The 22941-nt window shown below is 38.6% G+C and overlaps 1 protein-coding gene across 2 annotated transcripts in view; it reads right to left on the bottom strand.

Moving 5' to 3' along the window:
* Window positions 1-604: 604 nt before the first annotated feature.
* Window positions 605-22941, bottom strand: part of CENPF (centromere protein F) — a gene marked incomplete at both ends in the record, with an annotated part of 40195 nt that continues 17858 nt past the window's right edge. Inside the window, 10 exons of one of the 2 annotated variants that reach the window (XM_080616342.1) lie at window positions 605-814; window positions 3819-4012; window positions 5626-6102; window positions 6769-6943; window positions 8672-8833; window positions 9559-9735; window positions 10495-10647; window positions 11195-13471; window positions 15145-18551; window positions 19623-19758. In XM_080616342.1, the coding sequence (XP_080472468.1) occupies window positions 605-814; window positions 3819-4012; window positions 5626-6102; window positions 6769-6943; window positions 8672-8833; window positions 9559-9735; window positions 10495-10647; window positions 11195-13471; window positions 15145-18551; window positions 19623-19758 (7368 nt within the window). The remainder of the gene's footprint in view (window positions 815-3818; window positions 4013-5625; window positions 6103-6768; window positions 6944-8671; window positions 8834-9558; window positions 9736-10494; window positions 10648-11194; window positions 13472-15144; window positions 18552-19622; window positions 19759-22941) is intronic. The other variant, XM_080616343.1, reaches the window with a different exon arrangement.

The following is a 22941-nucleotide window of genomic DNA, read 5'->3' as shown; positions in this document are numbered from 1 at the left end:
ACAATTAGGAAGTACAAAGAGATGGATTGGCAGGTGCTTAGTCTCAGGATAAACATTTGTTCACACTGGGTCTCATTCTCCTTTGCACGATGTTATTCAATCTGGAAGAAGGGATACCAGCGCACTGGAATTGTGCACTGAATTGCCTTATATCTGATTTTATATTTGGTTTTTCACTCACAAATGAAGTCACTGCTTCATTTTGCATTAGCCAATACTGGTTGCCTCCTTTGTCCTGGAACCTAATATCTTTAAAGATGCTTAGTTTCCATTTGTAAATCAACCTGGACACACAGAAAACATGGCAACAATAAACTGTGTGGCAACATGTAGTCCATTTTTTCCATAGTTTAATTTTTTAACAGATTTATGAAGAATTATTTACCAAAACTACTACAGAAGTTCAGTTATACCTGTTTCTTCATCATTCCATAAGTTTGAATGACTTATCAGTGTTAGTAAATATTCAAGAACAAGCCCTGAAGAACCCATCTATTGTTCACCGTTGGATAAGAGAAAATGGTGCCCTCTGTATAGTTCTGCTATTTCACAGACTGGGTTTTGATCATCAGTTATTCTGAACTGTGATGGAGTCCACACTAATTTACTGCACCTTACAATTTTCTTTTTGCTCCTCTTGCTCAGGCAGTCCTTGTTGGTTTAGAGAACTTTTGACTTTGTGCATCATACGACTCTCCGCGGTATTATCAGGGGCACTTTTTGTGGATTGCTTATATGGGCAAAGTGGTGACCTTGAAGTGGATTGCATTGGTGAAAAAGCTGTTACTGCTTGGGACTTTTCTTCATCATAAACCTGCAACACAAACAAAAATGTCCTGTTTTACTGGTAACAGAAAACCATGGGTCAAAAGACTCACTGCAAAAGACTAAACATTGGGAATTTGCAAAAACCATATATATACACACTGAAAATATCTTGAAGGCATTCATCACTTTGAATATACAATACATTAAGACTTGATATTGCTTTAGTGTGGTGTAAGATAGAATATCTACAACACAGCTGGCAAGCTATTTTGCTAGAAGCAGAGAAAAGCTAAACCAGGAACAGACAGTACTCAATCTGCTTACTAAGCTACCAGGTACAGAATCATAGAATGGTTAGGGTTGGAAAGGACCTTAAGATTACCTAGTTCCAATCACCTGCCATAGGCAGGGACATCACACACTAAACCATGTCACCCAAGGCTCCATCCAGCCTGGCCTTGAACGCTGCCAGGGATGAAGCATTCACAGTTTCTTGGGCAACCCATTCCAGTGCCTCACCACCCTCACAGTAAAGAACTTCTTCCTTATATCTAACCTAAACTTCCCCTGTTTAAGCCTGAACCCATCACCCCTTGTCCTATCGCTACAGTCCCTAGTGGAGAGTCCCTCTCCAGCATTCTTGTAGAGCCCCTTCAGATACTTGAAGGCTGCAATGAGGTCTCCATGCAACTTCTCTTCTCCACGCTGAATAGCCCCAATTTTCTCAGCCTATCTTCATACGGGAGGTGCTTGAGCCCCCGATCATCATGGATGTTGTGCAGGACAGCACTGAACGCTTTGCACAAGTCCAGGTAGATGACATCAACTGTACCCCTATCCATCAGTTCTATAGCCCCATAACAGAAGGCCATCAAATTGGTCAGAGAGGATTTCCCCTTTGTGAAGCCGTGATGGCTGTCAACAGCCATCTCATGGTTTTTTTCATGTGCCTTCTAGGAGAATCTGCTCCAAGATTTTGCCATGCAGAGATGAGACTGACTGGTCTGTAGTTCTGTGGCCCTTCCATTTTCCCCTTTTTGAAAATAGGGGTTATATTACCCTTCTTCCAGTCATCTGGAACTTCACCTGACCTCCATGATTCTTCAAATATGATGGACTGTATCGTATTGTATTCGAATACTGTATTGTGCACTGAGATCTGTAACTCATTTTCTCTGTATATATTCTGGAAACATAAACCAAAGTTGTCACTTTTTTTGCTGACACCTGGACAGAAACCACTGCTTTCACATTTTAACTGATGTGCAGTCAAAGCACTCCATTTAAATTCTACATTAAATTCACATAGGAAAGGCAAGAAATTTGCATATGAAAATGACAGTGAACATTTTAAACACCTTGAGAAATTTGCAACAGTTTGAAACTGAGTGTCTGAAATGAAGTACACATAAGTACCTGAGAAAGACAAGGAAAGAAGGCTTATTTCACTTTTAAAATAAGACACACAGTTTACTGCATTAATATAAAATATAAACCAACATGTTTTAATGGTTTCAACAAACGATGAAAGGATATTCTGAGGAATTCCACCAGACATTTCCCAGATGTACACATACATCCAGCAGTGTCCACGAGAGAAGGACACACATTCCTGCAGCTGTTGACTTTGGCATATTTACAGGTGGTGGAACAAAACAACCCTGAAATCTGAATGTCTCCTACATAGCTGAGGGTAAGGAGTAGTCTGTCCTTAGACCCAGACAATACAAGCTTGGGCAAAGAGGAGCACTGCTTGGGAAATCCCTCCCCCAGGTAAAGTAAAACCAATTTATTACTGATAGCTTGTTATTTGCTGTAACCTTGACTATGGCCAGGGGGAGCCTACAACAAGCTTACACCAGCTGGGAGGTGATTACTACACAACTTTTTGTGTCCAAGGCTTCCTTTCTTTTTTGCACTACTTTTGTTTCTTTAAAAGCAACATCCTCACTTTGTCTCTAAAGTAACAGGAAAACATACATAAATGAGCAGGAATAGAATTTATTGGCATCACTTAATGAACCAGTAATAAAACAGAGCTCCAGGCAATGTCTAACAAGCAGCAAATTTTGGCAAGTAGGGTAGTTAACCCTTGAAACAACATACATGAATTCAGTGGATACACTCACTTCAAAATGCAGATTTCCCATTGCTACAGCTCAAAACAATGGAATATTTCTGTGTAACCTGGCAAACTCGAAGAATTTTTATCTAGTGGCATATTTCTGTGCAACCCTCATGTAAACAAGAAGCAAAATATAACAGCTATTCTCTCATTGCTCAACTTGAGGTAGCACTGTTAAAAGCTTTGAAGATTTCAGACAACAAAAGATTTATTTCTGCCCTAACATTCCTCTCTAATCATCAAAGCATTTGCACCAGCTTGGAAAGAACATGTTTTGCTGACGCTCTGTGAAGCACTCAGCAGTGTGTCACATTACTGAAACTTAGTGGGAACTACAGTTACTGAACAACTTTTTAACTAAAAATCAGTTTTCAGACCCTAACTCTCATATTTATTTGTTTTGATAACCTTAAAAATTGGTAAGCACTAACATGAAAGTCTAGTTTCTTTACCATCTAAATGTTCCCTATTTATGTGTTTAACAGCCTCTCAACTAGCTGTACTTACTTTACCACATCTTGAATCTGAGATTCCAAGAAAAGTTGTTAGCAGAAAATGTTAAGCATCAATTCAGACTCCTAAGAGGCTCATTCTTTTGCTGTTTACATGTTCTGAAACCTAAGAAACCACAGCATAAGGAATATCTGCTCTTTAATATCCATCATAAGAAACTGAAAACATGCCTGTATTTAATCTACATTACTAGGTGGATTTCCCTATGAAGTCACAGATTACATCAAGGGAACAACTTGCAGATTGCTAATGTGGTCAAGACCTCTTTCCTGTTTTAGTGGTTCAGTCTGACCTATGATCTTATCTTTACCACCTTATATATCCTCAAACTTACTTGGCAAGACAAATACATTTTATGAATGTATTAGTTTTCCCCACAGCTTTCATACCCAGATGTATAGTTTTAAGGTACCTTTTGTGGTTTGCTGCCACCAGATGTCGAAGAGGAGCGCTCACCAAGATTATCTAGTCTACGCTTATGTACGTCTTGCGCAGGCAAAGGCAGTTTCTCACTTGGGGAAGCCAGATGGGGACGGGTTCTTAGATTTAGGGTGGTTGGATGTAAAATGTAGGGGCTAACCTTTCCACCGGCAATATCAGCAAACCCTGAAAAAGAAACAGCTTTATTAAAACCAGCCAAATAAGTTACACTCCCTCAAACAGATCACTTCTTTTTTTCACAATGAGGTTAAAAATAGAGGAAACTAAATTTGTTCTGTTGAAGAAAATGGATCAAAAACATTGCCGAGCAGATCTTGGGTATCCCAAAATGCATATGCAAGCCCTGGAAACTGTAAGCAAGGTTCAACAGTGATTCTGCAGCAAAGCTTTTCAAACAGTGTTTGGTCTTTTTATTTGCAGGTACATACATTATTATCTGGAGAATAATTACATAAACATAGTGCTGTTATCAGAATTCCCTCAGAACACAATATGGTGACATGACATGCTTGATTTTTCATACTTTTCTCTGCATAGAACGACAGTGTTATAGGTTATCTATTATATTCTCTATTTAGCCTAGAAGTCAAACATTACCTGGCACATATATCCTCAGACCAGAAAATTATTCCAGAAAAATAATGCTGGTAAGAAAATGAAATGCCAATAATGTGCAGACTTTGAGGTGATTCAGTATCTCTGTGGCTTGACTTCAATGACTGCAAATACATTTATTTTAAAGGGGTACTTAGGAGGTTGCTGAACATACATTATATTTTTCAAGTCCTGATTTGTGCAATCTTAAGAGTTACTTTCTGCTACAGCGAACCCTTTCATGGAGTACCTAATTTCACTGCATTCATAGTAGGAAGAAACTGAGTTCTCATGAAGATGGCAATGTATTAACTGCTGAGGGCAAGACAGTTTTGACTCACAGAATTTTAATTGATTTATTGTATTGGAAATCAACACATTTTAAATTACTGATATTGGTATTGAAAGAAATAAAGGCACACAAAGAAGAAGACACTCAGGTTCCCTCCAGACACCTCTCCTCTCCAGTTTCTGGTCTCATCACCTTGCTGCACACTACACCTTCAGTGAGGTGATGGAGAACAGGAGATGGGGGTCAGATCCTGCTCCTTGTCAAGCACTCAGGGATAGAGGAACCTCCTAGCTGTAGTCCCTCCGAGGTTGTACCTTTTTCCTCAGAGCCCTCCTGCAGCCTTCACCACCAGCCACTAACTGGTTAGACCCTACACATAGCTGTTAACTGCCTCTGACTTCATCAGGAGTTACACTGAAGGAACTGTGGGGCTATGGAGGGAGCAAACATGACTCCATCACAACACAGTACTCTAGGCACTCCAGTCTTGTGGCCTTTAAGATTAGACTCACTCCACATCTATTCTCCTGTAAGTTCCAGTCAGTGGTTCAAATAATGCTTTTAAATGACTAGAGCAAGTCTTCCATTGCAAAACTTTGTTGCTGTTACACAGTATATGCTTAGCCCCTTATACATACATCAGGAGAATGGTAGTTATTAAACCAACATAAACATATTATGCTAGTCTAATAATACCACAGCTCTACAAACTCTAACTTGGAACTAACTGGCACATCTCACATTAACTACTTTCACCTTCCATCATTGTCACCAAAAATGCTTGCACAGTCACCTACTCACCCAGAGTAAAACTAATCCAGCAAACCAAAAGAGAAGAAAACCTACCCACTCTGCTCAGAGGATGTTTGCCTTTATAAAACATTATGAATACCTTTTTTCACTACTTCTAGAAGCCCATCTGGCTCACTGACAGGGCTCTTCTCACCCAGCAGATCTTGACAGACATCATCCTTCCTTTTTTTCTTGGATAAAGTCTCTGGCACAGGGGATCTTGGTTCTCCGTTATCTTTCCTGTTGTCTTCAGGTCTCTGCCTTTTACTTGAAAGCTTAGTAGCATCTTCAGCTGCCCTCATCTCTTTGACAGACTGATTGCTCCCTGTCAGTGAGTTATCTGAATTCAGCAAAGGAGTGCTGACAAGATCACTTGTTGGCTGTTTCAGCTGTGCACTCAACAAACTGACTTGTGTTTTTAGCATCTCATTTTCTTCCTCTAGTTTATAATATTTAACAATTAGAGAACAGTATTTCTCCAAGTTCTCATTTGCTTCTCTGGTTTTCACTTCTGTAGATTCCTGTAATTCTTCCAGTTTTAACTTCATTTCCTCCATAACAGCATTCTCATCAGCACCTTTCAAAGCAAAATATCATTATAACTGAGAGAAAAATGCATATATAAGAGCTTACAATGGAATAGTCACAATCTTTTAATGAATTATACATGTTCAGTAATTGTGCCACTAGCAAAAAATAAGTGACAGTGTATAACAAAATCAGTGATAAGTCATAATGTATTTGCTAAATAGGGAACAAACATGCACAATTTGCAAAGAATCTTTGACCAGTGAATGGGCAAACATTTCCCTGTCATTTTGTAACTGCTGAACACTCGAGTTTGTGCCCCTAAATTTAAATATCACTCACAATATAGTGCATCTCATGAGATGAGCCAAAATACAAAGAACAGAACATGAGAATCAGTGGGGAAAGCTGGAAAACTGTAAAAGAACTTGTACGTGAACTTTGGTTATTAAGAAAAACACTTCCCTTTTTCCTTAGCTCACTTTTAAAGACAAACATGCAATATTTAAAATATCTATTCATAATCCAGAGTTGCCTCTGATATTTTAAGAGAAAGATGAACTTTTTGACACGTTTGCAGTTGTACTTTTTTATGCTAGTTAAGAAGCATGTTCTGCATTAGAGCTGCATATGCAAATGGATATTTTAGGGGAAAAGAAAGTTTTACAAACATAAACTGCTAAGAAGCATTAAGACTGAATCTAGATTTAGGTACCTTCTTTCCTACACTCTGTCATAGCTAGATTTTTATTGTTTAATAGTTCATCACGTTCAACAAGTTGTTTCTGCAACATTTCCTTTTCCTGTTCCATTTGTTTACAGGATTTCATCCACAGCTGCACTTCACTGTGGATAAATTCATCTTCCTTCTGTTGAACTATGTTATCAGCCTACAAAATAAGAAATGTAGTTACTACATCAGAAACATAATTCTTCCATTTAAACATTAAAATGTAAAATGGAAGCTCAACTGTTATGCAATATAAGCCATAAAGCTTGGCTGTCACATATACTTGTTTGCTTGCTTCTTTACAACTTCATCGTAGCAGCTCCTTTACTACAGGGAAAGAAAGTCCTTACTAGATAGCTCTGTGCCTGGCAGTGTTCAAGGCCAATTTGAACAGACCCTTGGTAGACACAGTTTAGTGTGAGATGTCCCTGCCCACAGCAAGGGGTTGGAACTGGATGATCTTAAGGTCCTTTCCAACCCAAACCAGTCTGTGATTCTATGATTGACTCAGCAGAAAAACAAGAATTCAAATACTAATAAGGGAGACTTACTCTTTTCAGGTATACTAACAGATTATGAATGCTCAGATTACTGATGTCAAGACTAGCATTTTGCTTGTGAACTCTGAGGTAGTAGTCCTTTTTCCACCTATTATCACTTCATTGATGTGACTTAACAAAGCATTAACAACTTCAAACTAATACTCCAAATTTTCAAGTGTGCCCTCTTAGTCTGAGTCTCATTTACTCTCCATCCCTACTGCACCTTACTACCACAGAGGCAAGATCACCCAGGCCTGCTTTGCACTCTAAACTCCGGCTCAACAATAGTGTTCTGAGAAGCAGCAGATCATCATTTTCCACCCATTCCTTTCAACCCACTTCCATGCTCCTGGGCTGCTCCATGCTCATGTGACCTGTTTGCAAAAACCACACAGTGAGCACAGAGGAAGCTTTGTACACTCTGCATTTACACTACCACAGGTAATGTTTTCTGTCACTAGCACATATCCTATCGTCCTCTGTACCACTGGGCTGCTGGTATTAAACAAATTAACCCCACAGTGGAGGGCCCTATGGAATAAAGAACTGATGAGCAAAATGAATGTATTTCAACTCAGTGTTTACTTGCAAGCAAATTGAATTGACTATTTTTCTTTAAGAATACATTTAGAGAGATACTCATTCCTGAAGTGGGAGTACAGAGTTGGAGCCAGCAATGAAACACAGACAGAAGCAGAACAAAACCAAACAAAATAGAAAAGGCAGATAAGAAAGAATAAGGGAAATTTTACATAAACTCAGTAACAGGGACAGTTAAACTTCTGTTTTACTAGAAAGCAAACTAAGCACATCTAGAACTGTTCAGAGCTACAAGTTTTTCACAGTATGTGGAACTCATATATTGTGATCATGGATAACAGTTGTCAGTTAGAAAATTACACTAGTTAATAAATGTCATAAGAATTCTATTAAAATGGAATTGATAAATTCTCAAGAATCAAGAGCAATGTACCAAGACTAATGTTTAAGACTGATGATAAAAGATGCCATGTTCTAAGTAATACACAAATAGAGGCACTGCAAAGTCTCTTTGAGTGTATTTTAGGCACAATCTTGTTGCAATGTTCAGTGTAGACAGACTGCTGTATCGAGTATCACATACACCAGCTCTAGGTGATCTCAGTTGTGGCACACATTGCAGAGCTTTTCTACTGTAGATCGATATTAACAATGTTTCCTCCATGCGCTATAGTCTCATTAATGAACAAAGGCAGTATCAAAGTCAAGCCAAAGCTCTGGAGCACTGGCTCCCAATCCTATTTTATTTTACTACATGCTGCCATGGGTCTCACGTAATTGACCATGCTTACACATCTTTTTCTTACCTTAGTTTTTAGGAGTTCGTCTAATGTTTGTTTAGCTTCTTTAAGGGAATTATTCAGCTCTTCTTTATTTGACTTCAAATGCTCAATTTCCAGCTTTTGAGAGCTGATAAAGTGCTCCAGCGAATTCATCTTATCCTGACAGGCCTCAATTTCAGCTTCATTCTAGAGAAAGAAAATATGCCTAATTATTACGATACCAAAAAGGACACTGACTTGAAATTTAAAGATGTACTAGGAGCATATCACAGCCCACAGGAATTCCACAGCAAATCTGCTTGGTGTGTTTTGAGGAGTTTAAAACTGAAAGAACAATTTGTCTCCAGTATACATTTTTGGATACCAGAATCTAGCCTTTAAGAAGTCTACCATTAGAAAGCCCTTGCATTTTAGTAAAACTTGTTTTTAAATTTACTTTATATTCACAAGAATGAAAATTATTAAGAAATAATTGTAGTAAACTGTTTGTCTGTGTCCTACTGGCCTCAAGTACATAGTTATAGACAGATACTTCAGCAGAAAAGATGATGGGTCTTTGTACACAGCATGGCTAACAAATGCATTTCCAACAAATGTGCCCTTATATCCTGAAGGGGTTAACCTTTCTTCCCCATTCCTATCAAAACAACCATTTCCTGGACTAAAACATGCTGTTGCTTTATAGATAAATTCCATATATACTTAACACAGAGTCCTGAGGTAAATTCACCTTTCACTGCTTGCTATACAGAAAAAAGTTAATTCAACATTTACTGAGTTCCAAGGTAAGTATACAGAGTTTGGCAATACTGTTAGCAAAGACAATTTCTTTTGTAATAGGATCAGCAAAATTTTGTGAAATACATAGAATTAAAAATTCACAGCACCATTCTTCCCATTTTCTGATTTACCTTTCGGTTTGCTTCCGTCAGAGCATCCTGATGTTCCTTCTCTGCTTGAAGTAATCTGGTTTTGTATTCTGATATTTCTCTCTTCATTTCACTTTCTTTTTCTTGTAGTTCTCTCTGGACCATGCCTAATCTCTCAGTCAGTTCATTTTTTTCTGACACAGTTTGATGCAGCTGAATCTGTAAACAGTAATAGCACATCCTTTAGTATTTTAATTTCCTCAACAGAGAAAGAATTGACCCATTAAACTATTTGACCTTACATCTGAACCATCTTTGAATTTCCAAAACCAACCTGGAAAGAAAAAAGTATTTAATAGTGGCTAAACACACTGGGATTAAAGAATGAAATATTTGAATGCAAAAGGCAAAACAGAAGGCAAAGGATGGTCTTCTAAAAAGAGATGTTATGATCTGCAGGGCATGGCCAGTGCAAGTTTGCCAACACTTAAATGAAGCAGCAGTGCCAAAATCAAAGCTTAACCTCTTTAAACACTGGTCCTTCTGAGAGTGACTTGGGAGGTTAAGGGTCACTTTCCTCACCCTCTTTTAAGATGACAAAACTTTCTAAGCATTTTCATTTTGACCCACTTTTATAACTGTACTCTTTGGAGCAGGTGGCCTGTATTTCCGTACAGGTTTTCTGAAAGCTGCTGACATTGCCTTTCTTTTCCCACCCAAATTCCTTAACACAACAACAGAATCAAGCCCAATTGTAATACTTAATAAATACTGTTAATAGGTCAGAAGACCATTTAAGCTGATTTAAACACAAAATATTGCTCATAAATTTTGTCTCAGAAGAGAACATTTAAGATTCAGAAGCAAGAACTTCCAATACTGTATATTAGCACAGCTCCCTTGACCAACCCTCCACACATTTACTGTACTTGAGCATCTGGCCTTGAACTCAGAAATACTACCCATGGAGTAACTAACTTTGCTCTTTTCTGATTGTTCTTGAATAAGCTGTATTTCTTCAGCAAGCTTGTCTCTTTCTGTGGTAAATTCTTCCTGTAGTTTGGAAATCTTCTGTTCAGCATCACTCAGCTTGACTTGCAGCTCGCTATGACTTTCCATCAGTTCATTTACCTGACATGAAATTTGTCACAGTTATTTTTAATTACATGTGTCAAGACCTCCAAAGAAGTTTCTTATAAACAACAAATCAGATTTTAAGGTGAACTATTTTGTTCCCATAGCTGCTGTACCTCCAAGCAACAGTCACAACAGCCTAATGCTGCTTTCACATGTTAAGTGCCCAATTGTTGTTTCCCTTTCCTTTGAGCTCACAAAGTACTTTTTCTTGATATAAAAGCTCACTTATCCAATGCTAATTTGTTTTTCTCTCTTTATCTTATAAAGGAAAGAGGAAACTACCCTGCATTATTTGATTACTTAAACTTCTATGCCTCCTTTCAAGCAACTTTCCCATTCACCCTACACAAAACAATATCATGCTTTCCAGCTCTGTAACTTCAATGCAAACTCAGGATTCCATTGCAAGCATTTTAAAAATAGGATGCTTACTGTAAAAGTTAAAGTTATTATAAGGTATAATTTATTAAGGAAGTGCTAATCCCAGAGGACACTTTATCCTCACTCCTCAAAAGGGAACTCTGTGCTAAAGTGGTATTACCTTTTCACATAAAGTGCTCTTTTCACAACGTGTAGATTCCAGTTCCTTCTCAAGGTTCTTATAGGACACTTTTAGAACATTCAGGATAGCCGGAAAGGTTTCATTCTCAGGAAAATTTTGCTCCTTCAGTTTCAACTCAGCAACCAAATTCAGCAGCCTTTCTTTTTCCTGTTGCCAGTGTGCATGCTCTTGGTGCATGCGTGTCAGCTGTAAAGACAGCTCCTCTCTTTCTTTCACCTCCTTTGCAAGACCACTGTTTTCCTGCACCTTTTCACTGAACTTTTGCTTACAAAGCATTAATTCTTGAACAAGTTCTTCCCTCATTTGATCCAATCTGACATTTTCATTTTTTAATTCCTGACATTCCTGTAACAGTATTGTTTTATCTTGCTCAAGATGAGCCACCTGGTTAACCAAGACTTGCTCTTTTGCTCTAGCATCTCCTTCCTCCTCTAATTTCTCACTCATTTCTTTGAGCTCAGATTTCAGCAATGCCACAGCATTTTCAAACTCTTCCTTGATTAGCAGCTTTTCTTCCTCCTTTTCTTCTAACAGTTTTGCTGTAGTCATTTTCTCAGCCTCTAGTTCAAGGATTCTTTCTTGCTTTTCTTTTAAATCTTTAGCCAAACATTCTTTTTGTGAGGTGAGGACATCAATTTGTACATTCAAACATTTCAGCTTTTCAGTCATCTCTTCCATCTCCACTGTTACCGTTTCTGCCTCTGCTTTTGCAGTCTCCAACTGAATAATTGCATCTTCTAGATTTTTCTCTGACATCTCCAGTTCTCTTTCAAGCCTCTCAATTTTATCTAGCAGACAGTCAGCTTTCCGTTCACTCTCTTTCAGCTTTTGAGCAATGTGGTGCTTTTTCTTCTCATCCAATTCAATTTTGACTTTCAGCTTCTCAATTCCATGTCTCATTTGGTCTACTTCTTTCTGTGCTGAGCTGAGTCTAGCAGCAAACTCACCCTTCTCCATTAACAAGCCTTCCAAAGATCTGGAAAACTTTGAATTTTCCATTTCAGATGAACTTAATTTATTCTGTGTTATTTCCAACTCTCTCACAATCAGCTCTTTCTCCTTCTTCAAATCTGCTGCTTCATTCTGGAATTTTTCCTTTTCTAAGGTGAAAGACATGACATCATTTTCCAAACTTCTCAGCTTCTGCAGAAGATGCTCTTTTTCATTTGATAACTGATTTACATCAGATTTTGCAGTCTCAAGCAGATTTGTTTGTGTCCTAACTTCACCCTCTAACCTTCTAATGAATTCAGCAGAATCCACCTTAGCTGATTCCAGCTCTTTTAATTTCTCTTGTAGCTTCTGGTACTTCTGATCCAGTTCCTTTTTATTTTCAGTCAAAATACTCAGCTCTTGGTTAATATGGTTTCTCTCAGCTGTGACTGAAACAAGTTGCTCTTGGAAGCTAGGAATAGTTTCCAGGCTAACTTCAGTCTCCTTTTCTAATCGCTGACATTTTGCCTGAAGCATTTCAGTATCATGCTCTGCGAACAAGACGTGGTTCTTAATATTACCTTGCTCAGATTTAGGACTCCTCTTTTCATTTTCAGCTGCAAGAAACTGGCCAGTAAAATCTTTCTTGGTCATTTCTACATCATCCAATGTGTCTGCTGTATTAGGGAATCTAACTTTATATACCTCCAGCTCAGAATTTATGCTCTCAGGTTCGTTTTCTACTGTAAGAGAGACTTGCTGGTTATTGACAGAAACTGATTCCAGTATTTCCTTTATGCCACAGTTTTCTTCCTTGACAACTACAGCAGCTTCTTCCAGTTCTGCAAAAGCTGAGCTCTCTGGAGCTAATTGTGGATTCTGAAAGTTCAGCTCCGAGTTTAGTTGCTCAACTGTCATTAGTAAATCAACATGTTTATGGCTTTCTTCCATCTTATAGATCAGCTTCAAATTTTCAGCTGTCTGTTGTTTTGCCTCCTCCTGAAGCATTTCAGTGGTTATTTGATTTTCAGAGTAATACCCTGCACTCAAATACATCCTATTATTGGAAACTGATAATGCACTGGCACGGTCTGAAGGGCTACTTATTTTTCCTGATATATTTCTACACTCATGTTCTCCAGAAATCTCAGTGTAATTTTCCATTAGTCTTGCTTCAGTGGTCTCAGTTGCATTTTCACACACAGAGGTACCTCCTACAGCAATTTTCTCAACAGGGATTGGTTTACACCTTTTGTTTTTCAGCACTGAGTTTTCAGTAGGCACTCCTAATCGATAAGGAGTACTGGTTTCTCGGTCAGTCATCTGCAAGGGTAAGAATAATCCCATTAAAAAAGACAAAAGGAAAAGAATACATATAAGAATAAAAGAAGGCGAGCTTTAAAAGTTTTCTTAAACCAGTAAAGCTCTTGCTCTTATGTACGATAAATAAATAGCATCCTCTACTTCAGAATCTGCTTTCTTATGGAAAGAATAAGAGAAATTTCAGCCAAATTTACTGAAAGACTAAGTGCAAAGACATCACATACCTCCGTAGTTTGGGAAAACAAAGTGAAAAATTATGAGTATTGCTAATGGGGGAAAGTTTTACTGCTCACCTTCCATTAGACACCAGAGAATCTTCAAGGAATACAAGCCCAAATCCTAAAAAAGCAAACAAACCCAAATCCCTTTTCCAAATTACCACTTTGTCAGAGCTGGGCTTACATTTGGTGCCATCTGATGCACTCATTGGAAGCAATGAGGATGAGTAACTTCAAAACTTGAGAACTCCAAAAAAGAACTAGGTCTGAAGACAGCACCTGAATGATCTGTACTGAGGGCTTCATCATTAAAAAGCTCCAGCTAGGTGTAGTAAGGAACAGTATTTCTTTCCTCAAGTGTCTGTGTATCCATCCCCAGGGACAATCAAGGCCAGGCTGGATGCGGTTCTGGGCAACCTGATCTAGATGATGTCCCTGCTCATTGCAGGGGTGTTGGACTAGGTGACCTTTGAAGGTCCCTTCCAACCCAAACTATTCTATGATTCTATGATCAGTGTGGATGCTCTATGTGAACTGCAAGCAACACACAGAAGATTTTCTCCTCTGCAAGGGGCAGCTGCTCAGTGCTGCACAGCTGACCAAAATGTAGAGCTTCAGGATGCTCTGCCTGGGAGAACAGTGTTAAACTTTCATTTTGATTTGACACTGGAGGCCACTTGCACAGGACTTACTGGTCAAAAATGGAATTCTCAAATGCAGAAAATACACCTGTTAAATTTAAGGGGAATAAGTCTAATACACTGTATACAAGAATTAAACTGGCTTTCTTCCATTCTGAGTGAAGTTTTGATTCTGCCAGTCCTTACAAGCAGCAGCAAAATCTAGTTCACTGGTTGCACACCATCTACGGAGCCACAAAAAAAGACAGAGCCAACTCCCACATTCCTTGTTCCCTTCGGTTATTTTGAAGGAAATCAGGCTTAAATGAAAATTAACTGTTTCACTACCAGCTCGTTCTGTTCTGCTGTTGCTGGTACTGAAAGGAATTAGAGGTGTGGAAGCAGCCTACAGCTAACACAAACACAAGTTTGCTTGTCCCGTGAAGGGACATGGTAACTGCTTGTCTCTTTACCCACTGTCTTAAATCAGAGATCAAAGCTTGTAAGCATAGTACAGACACACACAGTGCATGCACACCCACTAACACATAGGATCCACACTGAAAACCACCCACACCTGGGAAAAAAGAAGAAAGTAGTTCAACGTATTACACAGTTCTAAGAGACTCGACTTGTTAGTTTTGTCATTGTTATTTCTCATAGTCCCTGGGATGCATAAAACCTCAAGGGATGGATTCTTTTTCTGCTTTCCTTAAAGAACAGTACCACTTCTGTGGGAAATTCAAACACATTTAATTTCAAGACTTAAATTTGGCTTAGCATCAACAGTTTTACGTAAAACTGATTTGCATGACAATGACTTATATTTACTTACATTTTCAATATCTGCACATAGCAGTGAATGAGAACTTAAATCAAGGACTCGGAGTTGGAGTCTTGCTGCTTCCAGCTCCAAAGAGAGATTCTCAGTTTGTTCTCTTTCTGCTGCCAGTTTGCCCTCCATCTCCACAGTCACATTATTCAGTTTCTGCTGCCATTCTTCTTTGTCAGACAGATTTTGCTGTTTGAGATGATCTATTTCTTTTCTTTCAGAAAGAATAATATTTTTCAGCTCCTGTATTTCCTCGTTTTTCATATTCTCTTGGATGCGAAATTGGTCTTCGAACACCTTGATGGCTTTATCATATGTCTGACATAGCACCTGAAGCTCTTCAATTTTACTCTCAAGGTTAGATTTTCTAGGAGTAATGCTCCTGGGCTCTCTAACAAAGTCGAACTTGTGATCATTACAACTATTTTCAGCCAAAGGTTTTGTTGCATCCTCTGGAATTATTTCTGCAGAACTATCTGGCTGATGCATTTCCTCCACCCATTTGCATGTACCACTGTTAGAAGAATCAATCACCTCACTCACTTCTGTAAAACAGCAACTTTGCAAGAGATCTGAGGAAGAAACTGTGGACTTACTTTCATCTGACTTAGGCAGCGTATCACTTTGGCTGGAAGATAGTGGCCCTCTCACAGAAGCTGTATGTGCATTGCTCATACTTGTTGACAGCGCAGAATTTTCTGCCTTCAGCATTTCAATACAAGACTGTAGCTCAGATATCTTTGAGCTCATACTGCAATGTTGTTCATATAATTTTATATGTTCATTTTGGAAGGACAAAAGCTTCTCTCTCACTTCAGCAAAGTGTATTTTAACTTCCTTGCTGGACAACTTCAAATCTTTGTAGTCTGAGCTGGATCCAGTGCTGCATTCTTTAACTGTGAAGGACATTTCCTTATTACAAGAATACATTCTCAAATCACTGCTATCACTTTGATCCATGAGCTCATCAGGAAAAACAGTTTCCTCTGCTTTTAAATTTCTATCTGCATTCATTATGTTCTCTTTCTCCTCTGCCACTTTATCAATACCTGTACTGCCATTGTTTTTTGAGTCTTCGAATCCAGAGGCTAATGCAATGTTCTCAGCCTGCAGCCTCTCACACGTTTTCTCAAGCTTGGTCAGGTTGTTCAGCATTACCTGCAATGAGGATGCCAGCAAGAATGATGAAAAGCTTTCCTCCATTCCTCTTTTGCCACAGTTCTGAGAAACATCATCATAATTATACTCCAGTAAGTGACCATCATCATCTGAAGCTTTCAGTTCTTTAACAGACAGCAGTTCTTGCAGTCTCTCTTTCTGTCTCACGCTTTTCTCAAGTTCTGCTTCTAAGCCTTTTAAAGCAGTCTCTAGCTGCATCACTTCTAACTTGTAGTTCTCTAGAGAGAGTTCTCTGTCCTCAAAATCCATTTGAAGAAGCTCAAGTTTAACTTGGTATTTATTCAGCTCAAGATCTTTTTCTTCTATGAATTTCCTCAACTGTTCTGAATGGAGGCTCTGTTCACACCCAGTATCACACATTAGAGGTTTGCTTTTCATTTCCAGTTTCTTCCCCAATTGCTCCTTGTCTTGAAATAAGATATCACATTCCTCTTGCATTGTATTTGGTGCTGCCCTTACGTTTAACATTTCCTGTCTCAAACATTCAAGCTCTGTCAAAGGCACATTTTGGGTACTGGAAAATTCTGACTGTAGTTGCTGAAGTTGTTGAACCAAATCTTTTTTTATTTCTTCTGAGGCTATTAGTTTTTGTAAAATATCTTTATTCTCACTAAAGAACTGTTTCTCCTGTTCTAATTTTGCTTTCTTTTCCTCGTGTTCAATTGCATGCTCTTTGAGCATGCTTTTCATATTTGCATTTTCTTCTTCCATCGATTTATGCTTTGCTTGCAAAGCTTCAAGCTCTGATTTGATTTCTTCAGTTCTTGATTCAGTAAGTTCTCTTTCCTCTTTGTGTTTTCTGGACAGTTCAGAAATCGTTTCTTCTCTTTCCTTTAAACTATCAGAAAGATTTTTATTTGCTTCCAGTAAAGTTACTTGTCCTTGCTCTAAAGTTCTGCTTAAATCCCTAAGGCTTGCATTTTCTTCAGTAAGTTCCTCAATATTTTTGCTATATGAGCAAATCATTGAAGACATGTCCTTCTTCTCTGAATCCCAAGTTCCAGACAGAAGCTTCAGCTGTCTTACTGAATCCTCAAGCAATTTATTATTGACTTTTAAATCCTGAAGCTCAGCTTGTCTTTTCTCTAATCTTTCATTCAGAGTTTGCAGTTGCATGTCTTTTTCCTCAACTAATTTCTGATGTACTGAAATATCTGCTTGCAAGTTACTAATGTGCTGTTTAGTTTCTGTCACGAAGCTTTCATGCATCTGCTCTACCCTAAGTAATCTTGCTTCTGTTTCACCCTTTATTTGCAGTAAGTCTTCATACTGCTGACGCTGATTTGAATTCAGCTCCTTTTGACCCACTAAGGAGATCTCAAGAGATGAGATCTGATCTTGTAAAATGGCCAGATCCTTAGTTTGTTCTACTTCTAGAAGAGCTCTTGCACATCCATGATTGTCAGCAATGGAGTCATTTGCTGCAAGTTGTGTGTTATCTAAACTAGTTTCATCATGACCACTTTTCAAATCAACTTCATCTTCTGTCATTTTTGAAGCATCTTCCGCTTTTACAAGATGACAGATTTTTTCATATTCACTGAGCAGCTCATTATAACATTGCTCCTTTTGCAGTCCTTCACTTGCTGCTAACTGCAACTTTTCTTCTACTTCACCAACTTGGTTGGTAAGCTGCATTATTTTACAGGTCATGTTTTCTATTTCTTTACAGTACTTTTTGTCAGAACATTCTGCTTTCTGCTGAACTTCAGCAAAAGCTTTTTTTTGTTCTTCTAATTCTGCACTTTTACATTCCAGCATGTCTCTAAGTTCTCTAATCTCTGTGCTTTTCCTGTCATTTTCAGTTTGCATCATGCTGAGTTTCTCACTATGCTCATGAGTTTTGATCTGCTGACTCTGAAGGGACCTCTCCAAGTCGTTAATATGGGTCAGCAAACTTTCCTTTTCAGATTTCAGTTTATTTATATGGTGATCACTTTCACTTTTCCATTGGGAAAAAGCAGTGGCCTCTTTTTGCAGTTCTTCACATTCTCTCTGCTTGAATCCAAGGAGCCTCTGCAAAGCTTCTGATTCTTCCTCCATTTTACTTATTTTATAGTTTAGTTCTTTAATATGATTATCTTTTTCCTTGAGCAGGTCTTGGGTAGAATATTGTTGCTTTTCCATGTCAGCTAAAGCTACTTGCAGCTTCTCCAGCAAAAGGGAACTCTCTTGCTTTTTAAATTTCTCTTCTAGTAACTTCAGCTCTGCTTCTTGAACAGAATTCTTATCTGTAAAAGAAAACACCATCAAATATTTGCCAGTCAATACTGGCAACTCCACTGATCATTTTCTAGATGAAATATTACTATTTACTTTGACTATTTTCAATTCTCATTCTAGTGGAGCACGTTACTGTCAATTACAACAATGGATAAAGAACCGTTTCTATCACCTTAGACGATCGGACACTACTCACTCCTAGACACCGCCAGCTTTTCACTGCGCAGTCTGGTACAAGTCTGCACTCCAAGCCAGTCAGTCTTTACTTCTCAGGTGTAACTACGTGTTGTTTCTGTCTCACTTCCACCAGATTTTATATAAAGTAGCACTGGTTTTGGCTTTTTTCTGTCTCTTTTTAGCAGGACAGGTCTCATTCCAGTATGTGACCATCTTGTGGGTCAGTCTCATAGTCCATTTCTCCTAAAGAATGTCCAATTCCACAGACATTTCCGAAATTGTCATAATTGTTTCCCTGCCTTGATTGGAGCAGACTTGTTCACTTGAAAGGCAATTAAAAGTTTGGTCATTTAAGGAGAAAAGGATCAAATTCAAAAGCTTCATTTTATAATCTTACATGAAGCTTGACAGACACACAGAAACAAGAGGGATGCATACACACAAGATGGAATCTATCCCCTTTTTTTTTTAGCCAGATCCAACAGAACAACAAGGTATATTTCAACTCAATTCCTGAAACACTGTTCTCAGTTAGAAGAAAACACTGAAGCCAAGACTCAGCTACTGATGGGTATTTAACATTTTCCTACTGTTTTTTCCTAAACTGTGAAACACACAATTACAAAACAGAAGTTCTCTGGTTTAAATAGATTTTATGAAAACATTTTGCTCCCAAATTTAGTACACATTAATTTCAAAATTATGTATCTTCAGGAATTCTGTACGTTCATAGGCAAAAATTCTTTTCCATTTAGGAGAAACTCGGTGTTGGTTAAAAACACTAATCATAAGCCACAGTGGAAAATTTTGTACTTAATTCCTAATGAAGCTTACAGGATTGCAGGAATCATACACCACCAAACAGGCAACAGGAGTTCTGCAGATTTAAATATGTAACTCACTTTTCATCTCTTCCGCAAAACTCTGGCTCTGCTTTAGAGACTGATTGATCATTTTGATTTCTTCTTCAAGCTGGTGGATCTCTTGCAATTTTTTTCTGAGTTGACAGTCAAGAAGGTTTTTTTCCTGCTTCACTTCCTAAACCAAATGCAAATAAGACTACATTTCATGTGAATTGTCAAGATCAAAAAATTCCATTAATTTAAACCAAGAGAAAGATATTCCATTAGGTCTTATTAAGTCTTTGGGCTGCCATGCCTGCGTTCCTAAACACTGCTTGGGAACATAAGCTAAACTAGTCTTAACTAGCTGACAGCATCAGAGGGAACACCTCCCATGTGAAGATGGGCTCAGAAAGTTGGGGCTGTTCAGCCTGGAGAAGAGAAGCTGCGTGGAGATCTCAGAGCAGCTTCGTGTATCTGAAGGGGGTCTATAAGGGTGCTGGAGAGGGACTCTTCATTTGGGACCGTAGCAATAGGACAAGGGATGATGGGTTCAAACTGAAAGACGGGAAGTTAAGGTTAGATATAAGGAAAAAGTTCTTTACTGTGAGGGTGGTAAGGCCCCAGCACAGGGTGCCCAGAGATGTGGTAAGTGCTCCATCCTTTGCAGTGTTCAAGGCCAGGCTGGACAGAGCCATGGACGACATGGTCTAGTGTGAGGTGTCCCTTCCCATGGCAGGAGGGCTGGAACAGGATAATCTTAAGGTCCTTTCCAACCCAAATCAGTCTGTGATTCTGTGATGCAGCCACTTTAAGTAGTTAGTATACCCCTTGCTTGCACAGGGCAAACAGATCAAAACAGAACAGGACATACCCTACAGGATCTGAGTTGATGAAGTTAGGCTACTTTCCCAAAGCAACAAAGGAAACAAATCCCTGCAATGGCCTCAAAATTAACAAGAAATATATAGATCAGATTTTACCTCATGTCTCACATGGAAGCAAGTTCTCCTTCCATTGATCATCAGCATGGCAATACTAGAGTGCTCAGTCTTCAAGAAGGTTGTTTTGCCATTAAGAGTATTTTCTTCCAAATAAACTGACTTAAAAAAAACCCCCAAACCACTACACAAACAAAACTATGCAGCTCCACTATGTGTAGGAAGCCAAATAAAAGTGTTTTTTAAGGAAACTAATCCTTCTTCTACAAACTCCTATGCTGTTGGACACCAGATGGCATGGCACTGGCAGGCCCCATTGGAAAGAGGCCATCAATTATTCATCTGTTTACTACTAGCAGATGGGCACCAATTCACAAAAGCCAAGCTCAAGAAATGGAAAGGTCTGGATGATTCAAAGCTTGCTGGCATGGCAGGCTTGTTTTTGCAGCCACATACATAAATCACCCTCAGAACATGATTAAAATTGTCACTGTCACCAACAGTTACCTTCCCTTCTACTCATGGTCTTCCCTACCTACAGCTTTTAAAAACCCATAATAAGCCAGTCAGAGAAGTTTCAGTGAAGAAAGTTTTCTAGTGATCTTAATTTTTTGAAGGGCAAATGTCCAAACTTCTCACATTCAAAGTGCTGCATGCAGATGCAATACATGAACTAAACAAGCCTTTTCATTAGAAAATCTGAAGTGATCTACAGAAAGAAGACCAAATAATTTTAAGGAACTGAAATGGCTAAAAGGTCCCATTATTTAATATAATTATTTAAAACCCAGGAACCCATGATTTAATGGGCTAATGTCTGACAGTAACTAGCCATTTACACTTCCAAAGCAGTAAGCTTTTCGGTTTTAATCCAGCTATCGATTCTACTTGTACACTGTATTACTCAAGTTAACCATTCTGCCAACCAAAAAGCAAAAACCAAACCAAAGCAAACCCACATACAGGTAGTACTATTACTGCAGAGAAAGCTGGGGCTGTTCAGCCTGAAGAAAAGAAGGCTGCGTGGAGACCTCATAGCAGACTTCCTGTATCTGAAGGAGGCCTACAAAGGACGCTGGAGAGAGAATCTTCATTAGGAATTGTAGCGATAGGACAAGGGGTAATGGATTCAAACTTAAACAGAGGAAGTACAGGTTAGATTTAAGGAGGAAGCTCTTTGCTGTGAGGGTGATGAGGCACTGACACAGGTTGCCTAGAGAAGTGGTAAATGATCCATCCCTGGCAGTGTTCAAGGCCAGGCTGGATGGGGCTTGGAGCAACCTGATTTAGTGGAAGGTGTCCCTGCCCGTGGCAGGGGGGCTGGAACTGGATGATCTTTAGGTCCTTTCCAACACAAACCAATCTGTGATTCTTTGATTCATGGGGCAGACTTACAAGCAGCTTAGAGACTGACTGACCAATTGTTTCAAGAATAGTTATGGGCTGCTTGCACCATCAAAATGGAAACCACATGCTAAGATGCCCGAACTGCAAAGCTATAGAGATATCATCATTGCAAAGATTAATAGTCCTTAAACTAACCATATCCTTGTAAGTCTCTCAAATATATCTGTTTTGCAACATTTTTGGAACATCAGCCTTATTATACAATAAGGACTAAACAAAGAAGTGGATTAACCAGTGGAAAACAACTGTATTCTCCATTGGATAGTTAGATCTTTAGAGTAAGACAACTTCGCCTTAATAAAGGAAAAGAAATGCCAATACCTTTCTTGTTTTCTTTTTCTATAAAGAAAATCTACTGCCAACAAAGTCTCCAATACTTCAAAACAATTCAATGTCATTTTCTGCAGAATATTTATGAGAGTGAAGAAGACAAGCCCTGCCTTAAGTTCTGCTGACACATACCATGCCCTCTCATGTGCAAGTCTTTAGGACAGAGAATTGTAGTGTTACTGATGTCTTCAGACATTACAATCTTCCCCAGATTAAGCTTCTTTACATCTTTATCAGTCATATTCTAATGCAATATCACCGTCTGATCAAGACAAACAAATATGAAGAAAAATCTGACTACAGTTACAGCTTTGTAAGATGGATATAGTACTGGTAAGTAAAATGAAGCACTCCCAAGAATTTGCAGCAAAAAAAGATTTCCACAGATTTGATATTCTGTAGCAATGGCATCTCAAAAAACTGTATCAAATCTAACCTAATTCCATAATTTCAAAGCCAGAAGCCCACACTATCTGATATAAACTAACTAAAGAGAGGTGGTGTCCAGAAATGTCAAAGATCACATTAAGAATTTGCAAAAGCTTGATAGAGGCTTTCTTCCTCTGGGGTACATTGGAAGAACAAAAGTTACCATCATTAGCCTTACCACTGGAAGGCATTGGTTACATTTATTTACTAAATAAGTTTCAAGGAACACTCTCTGTCATAGAGGCCAAGAGGCCTGGAACAGCCCAGATCTG

This window comes from Psittacula echo (assembly GCF_963264785.1).
Source record: "Psittacula echo genome assembly, chromosome: 4".
NCBI classification, from domain to species: Eukaryota; Metazoa; Chordata; class Aves; order Psittaciformes; family Psittacidae; genus Psittacula; species Psittacula echo.
Note: the sequence above shows the minus strand (reverse complement) of the source record. Positions and strands in the feature narration are given on the sequence as shown.